We start from the raw sequence: 24216 nt of genomic DNA, 5'->3' as shown, positions 1-24216 counted from the left end.
TCTCTATTGTAAAACACCAGTAGTCTAGGCGAGTCATTATAATTGACCTGCTAACCACTACAGCAACTTGCTGTATATCTTATTGTGATGATGACTAACAATAATTACAGAAAACTCTAAATCATTGGGGGGGGCGTGTCCACTGTATGTCTAGATACAATCACGAGGGTGGAGGTTGGCATTATATTATGCCCTTTGATTGAAAAAAATAAAAACCTGTTGGGATATTTTAGTCTTTTACATGTGCCCATTGATAATTAAAAGTTTAAAAGGTGGTATGTTAGTCTTTTTAATTTTAATTATACAATAAAAAAAACTGTTATATCCCTAGTATCAATAAAAATTAGAGTTGTTGATTAAGAGTTTTTTTTTATATTCCATACACTTATACTTTTTTTACCCAAAAGATCAGAAAATAATTGAGTTGTTGATTAAGAGCATTTCGAGGTTTTCATTTCTTAAGCTACATGAAAAATATCGCATGAACCTTTAAAAAGGATAAAAAATCAGTTATGTATTGAGAGGTGTTTTGGTATTTTCATATTGGTTTATTTGTTATTTTTTGGTTAATGAGGGGTGTTTTAGTAATTTTACAATGATTTTTTTTTTATTTGAAAAGGTTACGGCACACGTGGCTATGTGCCAACGTGTTTGTGGTGTCTGTGCTCTTTCAGCTATGTTTGTGATTTCACTAGTTGTTCAAATTTGGTTATCCATTGTGTCCTTAAAAACACCATCACATCCCCTTTCTTCTGGTGTAGTGTGTGACGGCAATTAATGAACTATTTATTTTTGGTTGGTGTTTTTTTTTTATTTGTCCTTCCTTCTTTTCTCTCTCCAAGAGTAACTTCATGTATGTCCTTTTTTTTTTTTTTTTTTGTTTCTTGAATTCCAATCCTTATATTTTGGATGGCTTAATTTTGTCTTTCATCATTTTACAAAAGCTTTTTATGATTTTAATTCAGTTATTAAATTATAATTTGTCATATATTGAATTTACGAAGTCGATTATTATTCTTAAAATTTTTTATTTTGACCCTTACCTCTTTTGTTAAAGTTTTATTGGTTTTCAATAATTTAACCTTTATTCATTTACGTCTTCACTTGCCAAAAAAACTATTTCAATATTTTATATAGTAAAAAATAGAAAAATTTAATAATACTAAATAAAAAAAATAAATTAAGAAAAATATTCCCTTCAAATAGAAAAAAAAGCATTTTAAAAAATTTAAAAAATATATTAGAAAGGAATCCATTTTTTAAAAAAATAATTTTTCATAAAATTCACTTTAAAAGGAAACGGAGTCTAAATTCTAAATATGGAAATACACTGTTTATTTTCAACAAAAATGTACTCGAAATTATATTTGATGAACAGATGAGATTGAACGGAGTGACCAATAATAGAATTTTTCTCACTAATAAAATTACATGGAGAATATTATGTATCAAGAAATGACCTTCGATTCCTATTTCAAGAGTAGCAATCAAAATAGCCATGACAAAACCAAGAAAAATCACGTGTCATGGGTTTGAAAGATACTTAAATAAATAAATAAATAGGAGGACGAGGAGGAGAAAAAATGAGTGGACGAAAAAAAAGTAGGATATAAACAATAAGAGAGCGTGTGGAGGGGGGGCCACACTTTGAACAGGAAGGAGAGTGCGCTCCAGCTGCAAGGGCGGACTTGAAATCAAATTTCAAATTTACCCCTTTTTTTAAAAAAAAAAAATCTTATATATATTTAAAAAAAAAAACTTCATTACTTCATTGGCATAGTAATTAAGAGAATTTTACAGAATAATACTATTTAAATTTTTTTAATAAAACATAAAATTTAATAAATATCACACTTTCAAAAAAGCAACATATTTAATAAATGACACGCTTTCCTCACGCTTGGAAAGCGCGTAAAATAATTGTCGTGCTTGTAATTAAATCTATGCACAGATGCCCTTCTCCTCTCTGCAGCCAAATAACATAGTCGATCAGTTTTCCATGCATGATGACACGTGCATTTACTCACTTTTGTCTTTTTATGTTTGGTTCAAAGTATACTTTGCAATTGATTTTTAAAATATTTTTTTGTTAAAAAATATATTAAAATAATATATTTTTTTATTTTTAAAAAATTATTTTTAAAATCAACATATTAAAATATCTAAAAACATTAAAAAAATATTAATTTAATATAAAAAATAAATAAATAAAAATTTTAAAAAATAATAATTAAAGACACAAAAACAAATAAGAATTATCTTTTATCTAAACGAGTAGCTTGTTTTTTCTTTCCGTTTTCCTGGGAAATAAAATAAAGAGAAACTTTTAGCCACAGACACACTGTAAACTTTAGTAAATGCAACAGCTCAAGTCCCCACCAATTGAGGGGGAATGCCTCAAGAACCATGCAGGAACTATTGGGGGGGAATGCAACAGAGTTAATGCTAGAAGGAGAAGAAAGATAGCCTCGAGGCCCTAAAGTGCTTCCTTAATTTTTAATTAATATTGTGGTTTAAAAGCATGATATTTAAATATATGTAAAGGTTTTGAACTGTAACAAATAAAAATAAAAATATGCTATTTCATCACATCCTTTTATTGTGATGTTAATTCATCTATTTTTAAAAAAATTTATATGCTGATTGCCCAATTTGTCTCTATTTGTGTTTGTCTATGATATATATATATATATATATATTATATACAATGTGGGTGTTCGGGCCAGCTTGCATGTATCTCGACTAATCCTACGGTCCCTAAAGTTAACGACCATGTAAATCTCTAGTGATCATTATATAAACAACCTAGAGCTCAAACCTGAGATCATAAAAGGAACAAACCTCTTGGTCAGGATCTTATCACTGTCTTTGACATATTTTAAGACGACTCTTACTTGCATGGACAAGATCCGTTGGTCTTTGACACCTGTACTTTCTCATTTTCTTCTCTTTTTAAGTTACCAATCACAACCCACCAACAGCTCATTTTAAACTTTCTAAAAGGATGTTTAAGAGTACAGAGCAGGTTACTTTTCAAATTATTATTTTTTTAAAAATATATATTAAAATAATTTATTTTTTATTTTTTAAAAATCATTTTTAATATGGTCAAAACAATTCAGAAAAAAAAAATTAAAGCAAAAAAATTTAAATTTTCTTGCAAGTTGAACCGCAGCTCAGCTCCAAACGAGCACTAACTTGCTTGGCTTTTAATTACATTAGATTTTGTGCAAGACAAAAAAGCCTCTGTTCTGATATTGTTGTAGAAGGTATGATCAAATTAATCCTAGCCGTTGAAATATTGTTGTCGGAAATAAAATCTAACATTCAATGCTAGTTTGTGATTCAATTCCCACTTCGATTTGTAGTTAAAATAAAGAAAAAAATATTGTTTGATCTTATAGCTTAACTTAACATAAAAAAAAATATCTAAATGTTATTAATTCAATGGAAGGAATATAAAAAATTTCACCAGAGATTTCAGTTTATTTAAAAACAAGGCTTAAAATTAAGAAATTTAAAAAGATTTTTAATGAATTTCTTTAAATACATAAGTTAAGGTAAACTTTTAAAATATATTAAATAATAAATAATAAGCTTTTATTAATTTAATTTATGTTTAAAAAAGGCTTGTTGATGAGTATTCAGACATTATAGGCAAATAAAAAAAATAAAAAGCTTTATTTTATATATAACATAAAATATATAACTTCTTCACAATCTTTTTTATAATGTTTTCTCAAATATCGAGAACATCATAATTAAGAGTAAAATGTTTAACAAATACATGGCAACGTATTATTATAAATAAGCATGTGAAATTCTGGACATCATTATAAAAAAAAATAACTAAATAAAATATTCATGGTTTAAAAAAACAACTATGTCAACCAATGTATGAGGAGCTAAAGTTTCAAATTAGATTGATATAAAAAAAAACATAAATTATAGGAGCCGAAATGAAACATTAGCAAAGATGTAGGCAGCTAAATGTAAATTAGCCATAAAATAAAAATAAAAATAAAAATAAAAAAAAAAAGAAAGTACAGGATATAGCAGGTAAAACAAGTAAAGCCGGTGACAATACGGCACATGACAGGTCCCATGGCAGTTGCCAGTTGGGAAGCATTAAGTTTGCCTTCTCTTTCTTACTGATCACACTCTCTCTTTAACAACCTCTGGATTTTAAAATTCTCTTTGTCTCTCCAAATTCTTTTATTGATCTTCAAAAAAAAAAAAAAAAAAAAAAAAACTGAAAACACTCAGTTTGGATAGCATTTTAATTGACTAAGGTAATGAAATGCTTGTATTTGCATTTAAACTTGTGCTGTCTGGTTTCTTAGCTCAACCCCATGAAGCTTCTCTCTTCCTTTCCCTAATGCTCTCTTTTGTGCTCTCAGTTTCTTCTATCCAAATTTAGCTTTGTTTATTTCGATTAAAAAATTGCTTTTTAACGGTACTAGTATTGTGACACACACTCTCTTTTTAGAGCCTAATTATGTAGAGCTACAGAGTTTTTAAGCAACGAGGAGTTCCGTCTTCTTTTTTATTTTTGCCTGTTTGAAAAGAAGGAAACATAAATAACATATAATGAAGTTTTTGTTTTTATTTTTTATTGTTAACTGAAGGTGATTTCCAAGTTTGATTTTTTTTTTTTTTTTGCTTTCTTTTATTTTCTCAGGTACAATTCAAATTCTTCAAAGGGCCACTCTGCTTCACTATTAGTTGAATTATGTTCTCTTTTTTTTTTCTGTGTCTGTATACTGCGCTTAAATCTGGTTGAGTAAGATTGTTTACATTTAATTCAACTTTGATTCTTCTAAATTAGTTAAATATTGATTCAAGCTGATGTAATAGGTACTTTATAAGGCTGTTTGGAATCAATTCTTTGTAGAATTGAGTTGATTCCTAAGTAATAGATTTGATTTGATTTGGTTAAAGAATTCTTATGTTTGGAATGACATCTTTTGGGTGATAGAATTCTTTTAAATTATGAAATTTAAAATTTATACCACATTAACCTTCTGATAAAGAAAAGGATAGATTGCTTTTAGGAGGGAGAGATCAGATTGGTTTACGGCTAGTTTACGCAAAATTTAGGATTTTGGGCTATTTATTGTTAGTTTTAACTTGGTTAAAATTCTGGGTTTTGATCAAGAATATTTGCGAGTGAGAAGATGTTTGGGACTGAGCTGTGTTCTTCTAGGATTCTTTCACCTTTCAGAGAGGAAAGTGGTGATGAAGAGCTGTCTGTGCTTCCTAGGCACACTAAAGTCGTTGTGACTGGAAATAATAGAACAAAGTCTGTGTTGGTTGGTTTACAAGGCGTGGTCAAGAAGGCTCTTGGTCTTGGTGGTTGGCATTGGTTGGTATATTTGCTTCTTCCTTTTCCTTCTTCCCATTCACCTTTTCTATTCCTAATTAGTCTTTCATGTATACGTATTGTCCGCTAATTCAATGTTAATTTGATCTGGTTTTATTTTCTTTTCAATCATGGATACTTGAGCTTATTATTCACTAGTGCAGCGATCAATAGGATTTTAATTTTTGGCTGTTGAAAAGGATGTATTATTTTTGGTTTGTCTCTGTTTTATTCTTGTATGCAAATTTATCTGGTTTTAAGTTCTTAAACCAAAGGATCAAATGGAAGAAAAAAACCATGCTTGTCATTTATTTCGCTCATCTTATGTTTTCATGTCCTTAAATTTTCTTACCAAATTTAATCGTGGTCTAGATTTGTGAAGTTATATCTCTTATCCAACTCTTCCATGCTTGGTTTTATTTTCCTTTTTCGAGAATCCGTGTTTGGTTTTGTGCTTTCCTTATTTGAGGCAGGGCATGCTAATGGTACATTCATAAATTTCGTTTATAGGTTTAAATATCAATTCCCCTCTTACAAAAAAGCAGTCTAGATCTTAATTCTTCTGCAGAAAGTACAAAACTTGATCTTATTCCTTGGTGAAACCTCCCATGTCTGATGTTAGTAAACACTTGTTATAAACGCTCTTCAGGCACTAGCATAAGTCGCTGTTATGACACAGCTGCTGAATTTTGAATAGTGATATGCTGTCTCTGTCTAGTATTTTAACCTCTTTATTTACTTTTTGTGGTTCAAATTTATTAAAGAGTATAGGTTTTGAGTTCACATATTCTGTAGCGCACAAGGCTTGTTCGGAGATTTGATTTGATTTTTTACTTTTGAATTTCTCCAAGAAAGTTCTCTTTAACTATAAAATTGTTTTTCTTTTTAGTTTAGTAAATTTGTATGATTTGGTTTTGGAAGTTATAACTTTAAACACACCTTTTGAACTGGTTACAAAAAGCACACTCAGATTTATTATATTTTCTCGTGGCTGTGTTTTCTAAACCAAGTCGAGTTTTCTTAATTACGTGAGATTTTAAATATTGTCTAGGAAGGTAAAATGATGATTGATGGTTTTGTAATTTTTGGGATGCCCTACTCTTCTGACATATTTCTAGTGAGAGGCCTTTGCAATCTTTCCTTTTAGTTACTATTGTCTGGGGATTGTCCTTCTATTTCTATATTGAGCTCTGCTGTATTTTCTGTATTCTGTATCCATTGCGGTTTATGTGAGGCGTACTTATAAGTCTCAAATGCTTGGATGGTCAAGGTTTTGAAAAACGGATCTGAAGTTAAGCTTCAAAGGAATGCATTGAGTGTGCTGGAACATCCTACGGGGAATGAAGTGGATGATGATAACAATTATGATACCAGCAGCGGCTCTGACATTGGCGAACATGATTTCTGTATGCCTCTGATAAACGAAGTCGAGTTTGATTGTCACTTTCGTTGGTGGTTATTTGAAACTTGTATCTTCTCTGATATTGTTTTCCCTTGGGCAGATAGAGGCAGCGGGCTCCAAAAAATTAGCAAGCCAAGGGTTAGACCAACCAGGCCATGGGTTCCATCTGCACCTGCAAAGTCAACAAGTGAGAGCAGTAACAGAGATGTTCAATCCATTATTCACATGCCTGTACTGGTAAGAGATATTTGAACCACTTCATTGAATTGCTTGCCATGTTTGATTTTGTGGCCTCGTTCATCAAACATTATGCACAAAGATTTATAGCTTTGCAAAAACTGCTATTAACTCTTGTTGATGCTTTAGACGGTGAACTTGGCAAGACTGGGAACTGAATCATTGCGGAGATATTGCAAGGAATTCGAACTTGTGAGTCTTATTATCCTACTTGATTCTTTCTATCAACCACAAGAATTCCTAGAAATTCTTTTAACTCAGGGTTCTGCAATTTTAAATTAGCCGGGTGTCAACTCTCAGTCATCAAGGGAACAGATGCTTAATGCTGCACAAATTCATTTTCTTTCACTGGTTTGCCTCTCAACTCGCCCTGTCCTTGATTCTCCTCCTCTTGCCCATAAATTTAACATTTTTTTTTATTGATGTAGCGACCATTGGATGAGATGCAAGAGGTTGCAGAATTCACCCGTGTGGCAAAGAGACTGAAAGAGAAGGACAAACCATCTGAGTGAGAAATCTGTATGTACAAGGCCTTGTATAATATAATAACCCTAACCTTTAGTTCAGATCCTAATTATATATTGGCATGGAAAACCATTTTCTTCCTCCCCTGAATTCTAACCATGTGATGCCGGCAGATCCCCTAGTTAGATGTTTCGAAGTCTATTAGTTAGAATCACTTTCCTTAGTTAAATTATATAATATATTGTGGATTTGTGGAGCAGAAATTGGAAACCATGATCACTGGTACTTGGAATGGATTATGATTTTGCAAATGTCTCTGATCATTGGGCCTCAAAGTAGCTGTTAAATCAAGGGTCAAGTTGCAAGAAATTGTGAATTTCAGGTTTGAAATTAAATCATGAATGCTTATTGTGAGCAATTGGATTTTATTTGAACAGTAGTTTTGTAAAATCTTAGCTGTGGAAGGGTGATTATAGAAGAATAGTCAAGTTTTGTTTCACACATTTTACTATTAACCCCTGCTATGTTATTTATCGTTGTCATTCCCAAAAAAATAATTAAATGTCTTGGTGTTCGGGTGGGGTATTTGAGTTTTTTTTTACAGCCATTAGAAATTAAAAAATTGATTGACGGTTTAGGTTTTTTTTAATAATATTTATTTTTTATTTTTTAAAATTTATTTTTGATATTAAAAAAAAACACAAAAAAATTATTTTTAAACAAAAAATAAAAATTTAAATTCATGTGATTGAAAATGACAAGACCTGATGAGCTGAGTAATTGAGCAATTTCTTGTCACCCTAAACATGGATGATTTAGATAAAGTTTATCGAAAAGTTTTAAGCAGCTACTTTCTTGGATAAAAAACACAGATAAAATATATCTTTTATTTTTTTAAAAAAACATAAAAATTCATTTTAAAATTATTATAAAAATAAATTTATTTTATATTTTTAATTTTCTGTCCCTGTTACTATTTTGGCTTCGAATTCCCCCATAAAAGAAACTTCATATATATTAAATAGATCATTGGCTGTCCTCATCTTTTTATTTTTAAGGCGAGGATATTCTCGTTTCTATATTTATATTTGATGTTTTTGAACTAGAGAAAATGCGATGACCGCAAAAGAGCTTTATCCATGAAGAAAAGTTATATCCGATCATACAATAACAGTTCCACAAGGCTTGGAGCACCAACCATTTACGGTTTCATAAATGTCCAAGTTAGTAATAACATATTTATAAATAGATCCTAAAAGTACAGAAACTACTTCTGCAGTCCCATCATTCATCTCTTCTACGTTTTTTTCTGATTTAGTAGAGGATATATTCTTCTGAGGGCGGTTTCCAATTCGCCGGAAACCGCTCTTCATATCGAATTTTGTTCCACTCTAAGTAAATCTAACATTGTTTCTTTCTGAATGACAAACCGCTCTTCATAAAAGGTTGAATACTTTCTTATCAGCAGGAACCTTTTCATTCCTATTTTATCCATAATCAAAAGCTGCAAAAGAGATGGCTGCAACTAACCAGTTTTCATCTCTTCAACAGCCTTGTAAATGGGTGAAGGGTAAAGTTATTGGATCTGGGTCACAGGGAACTGTTCATTTAGCCATCAATAAGGTCACTGGTGGACTCTTTGTGGCAAAAAGTGCACTTTCTGGGGTTGATAGTAAATATTTAGAGCATGAGGCTAACATTCTTGAGAGCTTGGATTCGCCTTATATGATTCGGTGTATGGGGAAGGGCTGGCAAAAAGGATCAGATGGTGGTGCTAAACTTAATGTTTTCATAGAGTATATGGCTGGAGGGAGCCTGTCAGATATAGCTGAGAAATTTGGTGGGGCACTAGAAGAGGAAGTAATTCGTTTATATACCAAACAGATACTTAATGGTCTGAAGTATCTTCATGAAAATGGGATCGTTCATTGTGATCTCAAGTGCAAGAATGTGCTGCTAGGCTTGTCAGGAAACATTAAGTTAGCAGATTTCGGATGTGCTAAGAGGCTGAAAGACCTGGATAGAAATGGAAAGTTCGCCTATTCCTGGCAATCTGTAGGGGGGACTCCATTGTGGATGGCCCCTGAAGTTTTAAGAAAGGAAGGCTTAGATTTTGCTTCAGATATTTGGTCCTTGGGATGCGCAGTTATTGAAATGGCAACAGGGAGGCCTCCTTGGGGTTGTAAGGCATCGAATCCAATGGCGGTTGTATTGAAGATTGCATGTAGCAATGAGAGGCCTAATTTTCCAGTTCATTTCTCTGAAGAAGGGATGGATTTCTTGGATAAATGTCTCGAGAGGAATCCCGAAAGTAGGTGGACAGCAGAAGAATTGCTGGATCACCCTTTCATTGCAGGAAATTCGCAGAAGAAATACGTATGCTCTCCTGCAAGTGTTCTGGACAATATTGGAACTTACGAGGAGGATTATGATTCAGATGAATCACGGAATCCTGATGAACACCTGCGTTGGAATCCTTTTTCGATGAGGAATTGCGGAAAACCTAAAATAGTAGCGATGAGGCAGCATGCTGACAATGATTCTGTATCCTCGGGAGATTGGATTACCGTTAGATCAGGTTGAAAGAAATGTGATTTAGTTTCTGATCCATATCTTGTAAGATATTCAGAACTAGGAAGATGTACATGCAAGAATAAAATACATTGGCTATACATTACTTATTTATCTTTCTTTTACAGATCTTGTCTAAAATCAAATCGTATGATACCACTACTCTTAGCACTCTATTTTATGGTTTTAGCAGATGGAAATTCATCCATTCGTGAAATTAAACATACAGGGTTACGTATTCCTGCTGATATCTAGATTCTGAAATATTCATTTTGAAGGCTTGCCCCATATTTGAGGTTGAAGATGATAAAAAAAACTGTTCTTTCCTGGTTTATTATACAAGGAAGATCCCTCGTTTCGACACACACAATGCAGCTGACTGCAACCAATTTACTTGGTTATAGTTATGGAAAAGGAAAACCTTGTTTTTTTCTTCTCTTTTTCAAGGACTAAATATCTGATCTAATGCAAATTTGGCAGGCATGGGAATATCAATTAGCATTTAGATGGCTATTAGCTTGCAGGAAAAACTTGATCTTCTTTGATTTCTTATCATCTGTGTTTAGCTAATCATCAAAGCTCAACAGTTAAGATTTCAGCAATCTTCGCTTGCAATTTTAGATTAAGGTTGTGGGAGACTTCCAACGTCATGTAATATAAAGTCCATTAAACCTCTGATCAAACCAAATAAATAAAAACTTTACGAAATTAATTATCTGAAAATCCCATATGATTAAGTGTGATGCATTTTTAAATCTATAATTTAAACAAAACACACATTACACGACAAAAGCAATATACAGGTTAAATATTTTGTTATTATTTTGTTGCCTAAGTGTAAGTTCAAGATGCTATTGAACCTAAGACTAATTTTAACGTATAAAGTGAGAATCCATGATTATATTGCAAGCAAGTCAAAATGATTTTTATATAAACAAAGGATTGTCAGATTCTCACGAAAGAGAAAATTCAAAGAAGCTTGAAGAACGAGAGTTGCACCTAACTATTTGATTTTCGAAGAAGATGTGAAATGTGAAAGAGAAATACAAGAGGCATTTTACTTGGTTAGGCGTCTAAAAATCAAAGCGAGTAGGGTTCCACGCCGTTTACCAGGAGCGTTAGACCAAATCCCACCATCAACATCTATTTTTTCTTATTCTACGCAATTAATTATCTCATGGCTTAAAAAAATAATATTCTCCCGTATAAACTGGTCAATGATACTAACTATTTATTTATTTATTTTAAAAAGATAATAATGTGCTTGTTTTTCAGTGAAAGTCGTTCTCGGACACGAAAGTACACCCCCCGGCCCCTCCCTCCCTGCCAAAAAAGAAAAAACAAAGCCAATTCCGTAAAGCCGTTGGCTTGCCTCAAGACAGGCCACCGTAATTCCAATCCATAAACTTCTCTTTTTCAATCCAGTGATTCAGGTAAACTGCTTGAGCTCAAAGAGCTACAGATTGTGTGAATCAAATACTTTCTGATTCGGTGATTTTGATTTTGTTTAGGGTTTTGGAGAATTTTATTGTTGAGTTGTTTGTTAATACTATTATTGCGATGTCTGTATTTGTTGATTGTGGAAAACAGTGTTGGTGATTGGAGGATAAAGAGAGAAGAATCATACGATGATGATGAAGCAGTGGAGGAGATAGAAAATAGTATGGGAGGTTGTTGCTGTGGTTCCGCTAAAGGAGCTGCTGATCAATTTGATAACGCACCGCCTTTTTATTATGTTAGTTCAATATCCATCCCTTGCCTTTCCTTCGTTTTTGTCTAATTGAAAACTGATGCCGATGTCATTTGCTTTTAATCTTCTGGAAATTACGTTATTAATTTATTGGAATTGACTGTTCTTGTTGTGCTTCATGTGAGATCGTTTATAGATAGATAGATATTCATGTTGCTGATTTTCAATTGGATATTACTTGCCAGATTTTGCTTGGATACTAGACTCAGTTCCAGGTTTACTATTTTCTTATATTTATCGCAACTCGTTTTCTCTGCAGTACTCCAGAACATCAGAAGAGCATGTCTCATTGTCATCACACCAAGCACCGGGGTCTGTCCTCCAATCCACCGGGCTCTTGGTTGATACAAACCTGGACACGTCAGTGCCTGATGCCTATAGACCGCCTCCTGCACCTACCCCATTTGATGCGGCTGTAGGACGTCCTCAAACCCCGGGAAGGTTGAGAGAGGTTCGTGGTGACAAGAACCATGGAGCTTTGCAGACCACAACTTCTGCTTCTGGACAAGAAAACACTGCCTTGAATACTCGGGAAACTTTGGCTAAGTGTGAAGATGCGAAGGACTTAGACTGCAAAGTGCAAATCAATTCAGAACCTGGTTCCGCGAAGGAGTTAGAAATTGAGCTTTCAAAGCCAGTTGAGCCTCTTGTTTCAGCAACAGAGGAGGAGGAGGAGGATTGTCCTATCTGTCTGGAAGGTATAATTTCCTTACTAAATTCTTTCTTTAATCGTATGCTTGTGGCTTATGGCAGTGAAATTGCTTCGCCTATTTGGCTGTTTTAGCTGCCCTCTACTTTCTCTTGTGCAGAGTATGATTTAGAGAATCCAAAACTTACCACAAAATGCGAGCATCACTTTCATCTTTCGTGCATTCTTGAATGGATGGAAAGAAGTGAAAGTTGTCCTGTTTGCGACAAGGTTTGCCCAACTATATTTTGATCATTTGCTTTTATGGGATTTTCTTAATATGCATGATATCCACATGGTTCTTTGTTTTTTTTTTTTTCACATTGCAGGAAATGATATTTGACCCTCCTATTGATTAGTAGCTGTGCAGAAAATTTGTTGAAGGTCAACTTTTCTTAGCTGTTTCATATCAAGTTTGCAAAGCAGAAGTTACAAATGCACAAGAGTTTTGAGTTTTTCTTTTCTGTGCCCACTATTTGGTGGTTGCCATAGATTTGGCTGTAGCTATTTCTTTTTCTTTTCTTTGAAGAGTCGGTCCTTGCTTGAATGCCATGTTATTGTATCCTCTCTTTGTCAAACCTTAAAAATCTTAAAGGAAATGGGGGGGGGGGGGGGGGTTGGGGCGGTGAGGAAGAAGATGAGAAGAGAGGACAGAGGTTGGTCCTACACCACTACTGATGTCCATCACTTGGTGGTTATAATAGAACACAGGTGGGCTCTTTCTTTCCTTCTCCTTCTCCCAGTATAGCTTTACTGCAATTCATGCTCTGAAATACTCTTAGCAGTTGCTTTCCTTTTCCTTCTACCAATTAAATTGGTCTGTAAATCGTATATAGTTGTTTTTGTCTTAAGTTCATCTGTTTGTGAGTTTGATTGATAGTGGGGGGGAATTGATCGGTTTAAGGAAAGTTGGGGAAGGATCAAAAGAAGGGGCTTTTTGTTTTAGATGATTCATGTAAATAACACGCAGTCTAATATACACTTCAAGGTTTGATTTTGTCTATTTGATCAATCATTTTTGAGTCTTAGGTTTTGTGCTGATCACTATTGTTCTTGACTGTTTCAAGAGGGTGTATCTATACAAACTTTACTCGTATTCATTGGCTGATTTAGATTAGCAACAGGATCTGCTAGTTTTTATCGATCGATACTGGAACCTGTGATGATGGTGTAGGTCAATTATGGGTACAGGTAAAGTTAAGAGCGTGGCTAAGTACTTGCCCTTCAGAAAATTTATGTTTGGTTTTTTTAGTTTAGTTTTGTTTACTCATCAAATGGTTGTGAATCTACCATGATTTCAACTTAATTTTGATTTTTACTCTATTTAAATCCTAACATTGAATTTTGCTTCTTTTTTTTTTTTAATCGCTTAGAATCAACTAGGATGCCTTTCTATAGAACGCATTATGCTTTCTTTCTAATCAAGAAGAAACGGAAAGTTTACTGTATTGTTAGCTGGCGAAATGGTGTATATACTCTTGTAGATGCGTTGCAAAGCAACCATCATAACATGCTTTCGGACGTTTTTCTTTTTGATGGTATATACTTTCTGGGTTTTTTTATTCTTAAATAGTACTGGTGGCAAAAATCCCGGATTATTCATGTCTTCTATCCTTTTTGTTACCGGAATATTTATTTCAACCATGATTATTCAACAAAACACAACAACTAATCATTATTAAAATTATTATTATAGTTATAAAACTTAATTTAGAGGTTAATTCAGAGTAAGATTTGGGTCATAAATTAAGAATTAACTTGAGATGAGCTTAGATATTTTTTAAATGATGAAAACGATGTTTTTAATAAAAAAAATATATATATAAAAAAAAGTCAATAAAATAAGGGTTAGTTTTGATAAGGCCTTGAGTTGATCACGTTGAAGTCAACTTGATTTTTAACTTGATGTGAGGACTACACGCATTGATTAATAGGTCAGCTTATGAAGCTTCGTTGCACGCACCTAGGGTTAGGAATGTGGCTAGTAAATGTTGTTATTTTTTTTTCTCTTTCTTGTGCTAGAGTTTATGTTAGTTTATTTTTGCAAGAGTTTTTTTTTTTTTTTTTCAATGAGTCTCTTTTTTAAAATTGTTTTTAAATAACCACTTTAATTTGATATCTTATTTAATATGTTGATTATTGCTAAAAGCATAATATTCATATAGAATACAGAAATTTAAAAAACATAATAAATAAAATTAAGAATGAAGCATCCATGATAAAGATTAAGTTTTTCGAGTAAAATTTAAAATCAATCAAATTCAAGCTATTTGTGATGGTATTGACCTCCAGCACATACAAATAAAAACTCTGGTGTGCTTCTTTTTAAAAAAAAAAAAAAAAATAACCAAAGTTAACTACTTGAGCGGCAGCCAAAAGAAATGTTCATGGCAAGGAAAAAAAAGATCTATTGTGGAAAATTTGTGATAAGAAAAAGAAAAAAAAAAAAAAACAGAAGAAAAGTCAATTCGCAATACTTAGGTTTGGTGGGACATTTGTTTTTTTATTAAGTTCGCTATCAACGCTTCAACACGTTTTCTAATACATTCAAGTTGGTTTAAGGATTATACCTAACCATAAATAGATATTTTTCTATGAAATCAATATTATTTTAATAGGAATCTATTTAGATTTCCGATTCAACCCAATAAAAAAATGAAAATAAATGAAAATTCATTTAATTCTTCAATGGGTTCAAATAAAACTCTAAAATGAAAATCTTAATTTCTTCTTTTTGTAGTTTCGAAACTACTTTAAAGAATATTTTAATCATGACGAGCGAGGTTAATTGATAGATCATAGTATAGCGGTTGGAATTATTAAAAATTATTAATAAGACTAATTTTATCTAATGGTTGTTTTCGAAATCACCACCCAGAAATCTCAACTGTTAGATCTATAAAATCCAACAATTGGTTCGAAGCATTTCAGGAAAAGATTTTCAAAAATTGTTTCTCTAGTAAAATTAAGATATTCTACCTTTTTTTTCTTTCCCGACTAACCACCCCTTACTGCTTCCAAACCATTATAAACCTGCTAATGTTTTAATTATTACTAGTTATTTAACGGCGTTTGTTTTGCTGCAGGTTTTTTTTATAAAAAAAATACCAAGTATTCAGATGGCTTTAATATGTTTTTTTACATTAAAAAATTTAAAATGTAAATCAAAAAATCTATACAAGCATCTAATGAAATAAATTGATAATTATTTATGTTAATAAACAAAAAAGATAATTAACAATAACCAAAAGAAAATTTAAATAAATAAAAAATAAATATAGATTAAGATATTCAATCAAACAAAATGAGACATTCATTTGATTGTGTTTATTGAACTTGTTTATTTAAATCAATAAAAAATAAATTCACACCCTAAAAAACTCATGATCTAAAAGATAATCGCAAATTAAACTGATTGAATAACTCAAACCCTTAAAAAAAATATCATGCAAGGCCCAACACATCAATAATATTATTTTAAAATAAATATTTTTTATTTTTAGAAATAATATCTTGAAAAGTCAAATATAAACAAAACAATTCTCAAAAAACTTCTATTAAAAAATAGCATGCGAAACCCGTGATTTAGGTTATGAGACCGTGATGAATTTTTTTTTTTAAGATAATCACAAAATCATTTAAAAAAAAAACTAATGAAGAATAATAAAATTACATATAGCCGAAACCCTAACAAAACAATTATCGAAAGATGAAACCAGAAAAAAAGTCAATTACATAAAAGGATCTAAAAAATTTAAGGGTGAAAAAAAAGCATTAATTAGAGGGCAAATTAAATTTTTTAGTTGGAGGGTTAAATTGAACTGAAAAATAGCTTTAATAAAAGAAAAAAAAATCAAAAGAATGAGAGTTAAATTGAAAAAAAAACTTTGATTGAAAGATGAAATTAAAAGCAAAAAAAAACAATTCAACAGAAAGGCCAAGGCAAAACATTAAAAAAATAAGGACTGAAATGAAAAACAAAACATTTAAAAAATTATAATTGAAAGACTAAATTAAAAAAAAATTCTATAAAAAAAAAATAAGAACAAAATAAGAATTTGAAACAATGAGGGCTAAAATTAAAAATAAAACAAAATGATAAATTCTAATTGAAGGGTTAAATTGAAAAGTAAAACTTCTTTAAAAGGAACAAGAATGAAATAAGAAATTAAAAGAATAAGGGCTGAAATTAAAAATAAAACATATGAGAAAGTATAATCGAATGATTCAATTGCAAAGCAAAAAAACATCTATAAAAAGAATAAAAACATAATAAAAAAATTAAAAGAATGGGGACTAAAATTGAAAAATAAAAAATAAAAAGGATAAATATATATTTTATCTGTCAGCAGAGAGAAAAAAAAAAAGGATTGATGGTAAAATCCGACATCCATATGCTAACATGCGCCACCTTGAGTAGAAGAGAACATAGTTGCACATCAAAGGGTATGATGGAAGGGAAGGCCAGATTTGATCATTAGGTGGCGTCACACACGTTGCCTGAATGACGTGGACACCACCCCCTCGTTGTCGTGTTATCAACATGCACCAATAGTTTTTTGATTTAAATACTCAAAAGTAAACATGAAAAATACCAAAATACCATATGAAAGTGTAAAAATATCCTAAGTGCAAAGCTATTGTTTTGTCTAATCCAAGGTTAAATTCGTACTTGTACTATACATGAACAATAAAAAACCAAAAAAACATTGTTCAGTAGCTCGATAATATTTTGATCTTGGAGGAAAAGTAATATTTTTATTTTTAATAATCTTCTATAAAATCAAGGAAACTCTAAGTTAATAGTTTTAAATTTTATTAATTTTAAAAGTAAATGAGTATTTTTATTATTTTAAAAGATAAAAAAGATATATACACCCTAAAATAATTTTTTAATAATCAATAGAACAATAAAAAAAACCAAAAAAAACTCTAATCTCAAGGCCTAATTTTTTTCCACTCAAGAATAAATAAATAATTTTATTTTAATAATTCACAATAAAATATATCTATCACTACCTTATATTTTACAAGTAAAAAACAGCATGCAGTTTAAAGTATATGAAATGTTAATTACATCCAGCCCTTCAAAGGATAGGTGTCGTAAAGAGAGAAAACTCATCCAAGTTTTTATCATTGCTATCTTATATATATATAAAGCTTAACGCTTTTTTTCTCTTTTTCTCTTTTTTTTTTTATAATATAAATATTTAAGCTAATTTATGCATATTTTAATTAATTTTACAAGTCTTAAAATTAACAATTATATAAATTTTCAGTAATTATCATATTAACAATAATAAAATTAAAATTTAAAATCTCATAAAAAAACAAATAAAAAAACTTGAAAAATGCAATACTTTGTGTGATAAACATATACATCATTTGAACAAATTATTAGTATTTATCCCTTCCACAAAATATTGGCAAAGAAAAAAAAAGGTTTATTTTTATTGGATTTTGCTTTAATTTGTTTCGAAGTTTAGATTTTTTCCCTTAATTACGGATCCTTTCTTGATACTAATCTTAATTATCATCCACCCAAATAATAAAATCTCTGTCTGTTCAATTAGATCCCAAATGTCCAAAACTTTCCAATTGGATTAGTGTGTGCTGGCAGCCACTGGTCATTTTTTTCTTCGAACTCTCCAAACCTCGATCTTCTTGTCCCTCTTGTCCCTTTTCCAACTTTGTTGTGCTGGACATATTTGGCTGCTTTGAAAGAAAAAAACCCAGAACAGGAAATCCAATTCAAGACCAAGAAATGAGGTAATATCTTGAAAAACAGAGTAGAGTTAAGGTTGCCTTACACCTGCTCTTGTCCTGTAATATTTTTTTATCATTTTCAAGATTTATGTCTACTTTTAGTTCTCTTATCAGATTTGTGTCTCTTAAATTCTTGATTTGTTGTCTGCACTAACTTATGAAAACAGAGCAAATAAAAAGAGAGTTTTGTTGCTATCATTTTTATGTATTTTTTTTTCTTTTGTTGATTTTTGATTTACGAGGTTTAAGGAGGAGATAGAAAATAAAAATAAAAAATAGAATAAGGTTCATGGCAGGATGGTTAATTTTAACAAATGGGTCTGCTTTAGATTGTCCTGATGATATTATTTATAGATACAAGGGTGGTGGTGGTGGGTGTCCAGATACCAATCATCCTATGAAGGATGAGATTGAGGAGTGTATTGTTGTTGATGATTCCGATGAGGATGATTGTGATTGTGAGGATAAAGTAGTATGCTTGTTTGATGAAGTGGTTTCGATTTTTTTGAATGAGGCTGCAGATGGAGGGTGTATTAGGCCTATTCCAGCATTGCTCGGTGATGGGCAATCGTTAGATTTGTTCAAACTCTTTTGGGTTGTGAGAAAGAGAGGTGGGTTTGATTTGGTAAATGGTTTTTGGAGCTTTGTGGCTAAAGAATTAGGGTTGGATCTTCGATTTTCGCCCTCTGTTAAATTGATTTATATTAAGTATTTGTATGAGTTGGAAAAATGTATGAAGATTTGTAGCGATGAGAAGTTAAGAAAGGAGATGCATCAATGTGATGGGAATTTGAGTTTTTCGTTGTTGGAGCTAGAGATGCAGTTTAGAAGTTTGTTATCGCTTAGATGTGATAGAAAGCAGGGGGATGGTAAATTTGCTTCAATAGGATATAAGGTGAATGGCAGATACATTGAAACGGACACTGGGAAGAGAAAAATAGGTTTGTTAGGCACCAAAGATGTACATCGAATACACAATGATGTTGGAGATAGGAATGGTGATGATGATGAAAAGTTTCATGGTGGAAAGGAGAATTACTGTAACGATAGCGATGATGATGTTGTGATCTTGGATCCAAGTATTGCTAAGAAAGAATTCAATTCCCGCAAGAGAAAACGAGAATCTCTAACAAGAATGCTTAACTGGGTAATCCAAATTGCAAAATGTCCTGATGATCCTTCTATTCGAGTAATTCATAGAGGTGATGAGTTGTGGTCCCAAGCAATAAGGGCACGAGAAGCTCTCTTGCAAAGAAGGCATGTCAATCCTAACATCGAACAATCACTCGTGCAGGTAAATTCTATACTTAAGACATAGTTTCTATTTTTTTCACTGTTTTAAATACTAATATATATTCAGGCTCACTCAAATCTCCATGCAAGGTTTTTGATTTTTGAATAGATTATCGACCGATTGCTAATTTTAAAATGCACAAGATAATTGTTATGGATATGTTCACAAAGAACATGGTACAAGAATTTCTATTCAAATGTTATATTTCTTCATCAAATTTGTACTGGGTTTGAAAAATACACTTGACTTATTTTTCATAGTTTCATGTGTAAATTATTGACAATTTTCATGATGGAAAACATTAGTTTCCAAACTAAAATTAAAAACATATAATTTCACCCCCTTTATACACATGCTTTAATGGATATAAAATTACTAGATTGTTTTTCTATATATGTTTAGTTGATATTGTATATTTAACATTTTCTATAAAAATCTAATAATTTTTTAAGAGTTAATTAGATTTTTTTTCTTTGATAAATTTTTAGTTGAGTAAAAATAAAAATTAATATGCAAAGATTTCGTTTAAATTATCATAAATGCCAAACATTAAGATGAATACAATAGAATATTCTTGCATTTTTCTACGAAGAAAATAATTATAATGCGGACAGATTTTATTTTCTTGATAGAAACTTTATTTCTTTTGTTTGTTATTTTTTTTAGCACATGAATGCATCTTGCAATTTTCTTTCGAAAAAGGAAAACTTGAAATTAAGAAGAAAACTAGAATGAAATCTCTTCTAATTAATATTAATGATGTTAGCCCAAATCTGCTATATTGTTAGCTCCCCAAATGGTCTTGTCATTTTAGGCCTTGCACTTGGCTTCTGCCTATTAGGGGCAGAGATTGCACCTAATCCTTATAGCTAATTTACACATTCGACTCCTAATCAATATGAGATATTGACATCATCACAAATCTAATGTTACAGAAAGGTCACATGGTAGCTAGATGGGCCCAAGCACTAGAGAGCACCTCCGAGGAAGGAACCTTTGTTTTGCAGGATCTAAAAGCTTAAAAGCCCATCCTCTTCAAACTACCACGTGACCTCTCAACAAAATTAGATATCATGATGTAAGTCAACATCACAATGACTATTATCCTAGTCAAGATGCATAAAACTAAAATTCCCTATAAGATGTCGTTTTTTTATAGTAACTTTATAGCAACCTTTCCAGATAATTTAAATCTGAAGCTTTATCTGTTCTTTGCTGTTGATATTGGGCTAAATCACTTGATAGCCTATGAGAGATCATATATTTTAATGCACTTGGGCTTTTAAAAGATAATTATGAATTTGGTATGGACAAAGTTGTGGTATATGCCTATAGTTCTAGTAATTGCTTACAAATCAGAGTTTATTTATTATTATTATTATTTTTTTTTTTTGGGGGGGGGGGGGTGGCATGCATATTTCAGAGACAAATACAAATGGCCAACTAATGGCCTTGTGAAGTTATTTGATTTTCCTGTCTCCCTGAACTGTTATTGCAGATTAATGATTCAAAATGTAATGTATTTTTTTTTTGTTCTAAACTATCTCAAAAGGGCAATAATTGTGAAGATTTATGTTATGCTTGTTGTGGTTCATTGGAAAATGGAAGTTTGTTTGTAGCTAAATGATTTTACTTGTTTTCTTATAGGTATGCAATATGAACTTACAGAACAATCAAAAGATGCATCCATCCATGTTTGAGGATGTTAGTTTTCTAAGTGAGCAGTCTGCCGAGAGGTCAAGATGCAGCAAGCGGCTTCCTGCTATAGTGAAACCTCATTTATGCTATTGTTGTAAATCATGTTCAGCCCATCAAAGTAAATCAGCAAGTCTTCTCAAGTGTGAGAACGCCTGTAAGGAGCAAGAACTTGTCATTGATGATTTATCATCCAAACACACAACACTCAGTGGATCTGGGGATAAGCATGTCCGTAGACACGTGGCTGTGGGTCCTCTCTTCCAAGCTGAAGTCCCTGAGTGGACTGGCGTGGTTTCTGAGAGTGCCTCTAAATGGCTGGGCACACGACTATGGCCTTTGGAATGTGAAAACCATAATGCTCCAGTTGCAATGGATCCAATCGGAAAGGGAGGGATCAGTTTATGTGGCTGTCAGCTTCCAGGTTCAGTTGGATGTGTTAGATTTCATATTGCTGAAAAAAGAATGAAATTGAAGCTCGAGCTGGGTCCTTTGTTCTATCATTGGCGGTTTGATCACATGGGTGAAGAAGTTTCACTTAGATGGACCACTGAAGAAGAAAAGAGATTCAAGGATATGGTCAGGTTTAACCCTCAATCTGCAGGCAAGTGCTTCTGGGACAACAAACTTAAGTATTTTCCTAGAAAGACCAGGGAAGAATTGATAAGCTATTACTTCAACGCATATCTTGTTCAGCGCAGAAGTTATCAGAACCGTGTAACTCCAAAATATATTGATAGTGATGATGATGAAACAAAGTTTGGATCTCTGAGTGATGCTTATGGTCATGAAGCACTCACGATTCCTGGTGCCAACATGTTGATCTGTTCTGAGAATAAACAATGCACCGATTTCACATAGACAGGAATTCAGTTTCAGAACAGCGCCTCAGATCAGAAAATTGAATCCCTTTCCATAACACCACAACATAACTCAATGCTCCCAACAATTTTGATTGGACCAGGTGGTCGAGATGCAGTTGTGAACACTACTATTGCAGGCGGAGTTTTCTTGATAAACTAGGGAGAAAGAAATTGCATGATATGCTAAAAGTTCCGTCACGCTACTTCTCAAGTAACTCGAATTATGCATTTGTGCATATCGATTTTCAGGAGCCGCGTTACTAATTAAAACAGCAGCATTATCTAGACCATCATCCCATACCAGCTACTGTATCTGGGATGAAGGAAATTTTAGGAACGAAAGAGAGTTGCAGATAGTGGTGTTTCTTTGGATTCAAGTTTTTTTGTGTGTTCAAAGTGTTGTATATGGTTGCATGCCTGCCCGTGTGAATTCTTTAAACCATTGTTCAAGGTTGTGGTGGACGTCGCAGTGGTTGTCTCTGCAATGGTAACTTTCCTTCTACTACGTACCGTTTCATAGACCCTTACCCTTTCGATGATGTTAAATATTCCTCTAGTAGTTACGTGTATTACTGGCAGTTTGAAGATTGATGTTCAAACTGCCAGTACCGTTTCATAGGAAGTTGTACCATCTCAGTTTTTCTCAATCTGATCTCAAAGATGTCTCTTTGTTTATAACTGATTGCATCAGATTTAACTTACCTTTATGTTTTTGCCAGCATCCTTTCGCAGCGGAATTTGTTAGTGACACCAAGAGACACCTATTGAAAAAAAAAGGGGGGATGATTTGGTGTAATAAGAGAGAATACCATGTTTTTATCAATACTAGAATGAAGATTGCAATGAAGAATTTTTGTTAATTATTTCTAACAGAAAAGTCAACAAAATAAAAAAAATTAGTCGGCAATTTTATTGATATTAAAAGGACTTAAAAAATAATCAATGGAAATTTTGTGTTAAATAATCAATGGAAATTTTGTTGGTGATTTTAAAAGGACTTAAAAACCCAACCTCTTCTTAGATTTCAATCCAAACCGTAATCCTATTTTTTCAAATTTCTGAAAGCTCCCCTTTAAAGTCTGGCCGCCCCAACTATGCCTACCCAATTTCCCTTTTTTTATTTCATTTCTTGTCGAGCTTCACTTCATCAAATAAAAAAATCTATTTATTTATATTTAAAGTTAATTTATTAAAATTTATTTGTATTTTTTATAATTTACTTGTATATTTAAGTGTTTTGATTATTTTATAATGATAATTTTGTTATATTAATACATGGGTTGTATTTTAGAGTTTGTTTGAGATTGGAAGGAAATTAATTTAATTTGTCACTTGATGAAATTAAATGTGATTTTATGACTTAGATGTTTTAAAATTGAAGAAATGATGAGTAATTTGACGGGTAATAATTATTTTGTTATATATTTTATGGTTAAGTTGGAAATTTGATTGCTACTCAAATCTTTCAATTGTGAAAAATCATAGCACTATGTAATCTATTTAGTACTATTTATATGTAATCTTAAATTTTTGTTACGTTTATTATGAATAATTATTGGATAGAAGATTATAAAAAAAAAATTTGATGGAATTGTTGATGAAATATTTTTCATAAAAAAGTTTATGAGAATGTTATTTCATTGCATATTCTGTCAGCATTTTTCAATGCGGACAGAATCTTCACAGACAATTTTAATTCTCTGGTGGCATTGTCTATTTTTACAGGCTCTTCTATGATTTAAACTTCGGATGGTAATATGGAGAGATAACAAATTGATTACCTTATATTAGTCAAGTCTCCAAGATTCTCATATGGGTTTTGAATTTTTTTTTTTTAAAAAGTTATAAAGCATTACGCTTTAGGATAAGGTTTCTACCATCTTACTTATATAATAAACCAAAAGAAAATTTAAGCCATGAGGTCGTTTCTTTAATACCAGAAAGAAATTATTAATTTAACCAAGATAAAGATATATTTTCTTGTAGAATTCGTTGAAGAAAGAACAATTAACAGGAAAAAGTTGCGTGCCGGGGAGGTTTGGAGATGAATTATGAGCGGTATTGTCTACTGTAAATCCTTCAAAGCTATATAATAATAAAGTAAACGTTACTGTCGTATGATA

At 31.8% G+C, this 24216-nt stretch overlaps 4 protein-coding genes across 6 annotated transcripts; all 4 read left to right on the top strand.

Annotated features, from left to right (window-relative positions):
- The first annotated feature begins 4142 nt into the window (after window positions 1-4142).
- LOC118028447 (uncharacterized) lies at window positions 4143-7777 on the top strand. Of its 2 annotated transcripts, none has more exons than XM_035032018.2 (7): window positions 4143-4292; window positions 4682-5369; window positions 6633-6768; window positions 6865-7001; window positions 7131-7193; window positions 7284-7352; window positions 7430-7777. In XM_035032018.2, exons 2-7 carry the CDS (start codon window positions 5178-5180, stop codon window positions 7511-7513), a joined length of 681 nt encoding a protein of 226 aa, XP_034887909.1. In that variant the 5' UTR covers window positions 4143-4292; window positions 4682-5177; the 3' UTR covers window positions 7514-7777. The 2 variants fall into 2 exon arrangements, with proteins under 2 accessions (XP_034887909.1, XP_034887910.1); XM_035032019.2 differs by having other exon boundaries at window positions 4147-4292; window positions 5159-5369.
- Window positions 7727-10202, top strand: LOC140954127 (mitogen-activated protein kinase kinase kinase 17-like). Of its 2 annotated transcripts, none has more exons than XM_073408275.1 (2): window positions 7727-7848; window positions 9018-10202. In XM_073408275.1, the coding sequence occupies exon 2, from the start codon at window positions 9192-9194 to the stop codon at window positions 10047-10049; it is 858 nt and encodes a 285-aa protein (XP_073264376.1). In that variant the 5' UTR covers window positions 7727-7848; window positions 9018-9191; the 3' UTR covers window positions 10050-10202. The 2 variants fall into 2 exon arrangements, with proteins under 2 accessions (XP_073264376.1, XP_034887908.1); XM_035032017.2 differs by having other exon boundaries at window positions 7752-7848; window positions 8935-10202.
- A 1108-nt stretch (window positions 10203-11310) lies between these two features.
- On the top strand, window positions 11311-13503 carry LOC118028448 (probable E3 ubiquitin-protein ligase RHB1A). Its single transcript, XM_035032020.2, has 5 exons — window positions 11311-11470; window positions 11628-11772; window positions 12047-12485; window positions 12597-12706; window positions 12805-13503. The coding sequence occupies exons 2-5, from the start codon at window positions 11701-11703 to the stop codon at window positions 12832-12834; spliced, it is 651 nt and encodes a 216-aa protein (XP_034887911.1). The 5' UTR covers window positions 11311-11470; window positions 11628-11700; the 3' UTR covers window positions 12835-13503.
- A 4505-nt stretch (window positions 13504-18008) lies between these two features.
- On the top strand, window positions 18009-22771 carry LOC118028449 (AT-rich interactive domain-containing protein 2). The gene is made up of 2 exons (XM_035032021.2): window positions 18009-19535; window positions 21183-22771. Exons 1-2 carry the CDS (start codon window positions 18531-18533, stop codon window positions 22089-22091), a joined length of 1914 nt encoding a protein of 637 aa, XP_034887912.1. The 5' UTR covers window positions 18009-18530; the 3' UTR covers window positions 22092-22771.
- Window positions 22772-24216: the final 1445 nt, after the last annotated feature.

This window comes from Populus alba, chromosome 3 (genome assembly GCF_005239225.2).
Source record: "Populus alba chromosome 3, ASM523922v2, whole genome shotgun sequence".
Lineage (NCBI taxonomy): Eukaryota > Viridiplantae > Streptophyta > Magnoliopsida > Malpighiales > Salicaceae > Populus > Populus alba.
This window is presented reverse-complemented; position numbering and strand designations above follow the sequence as displayed.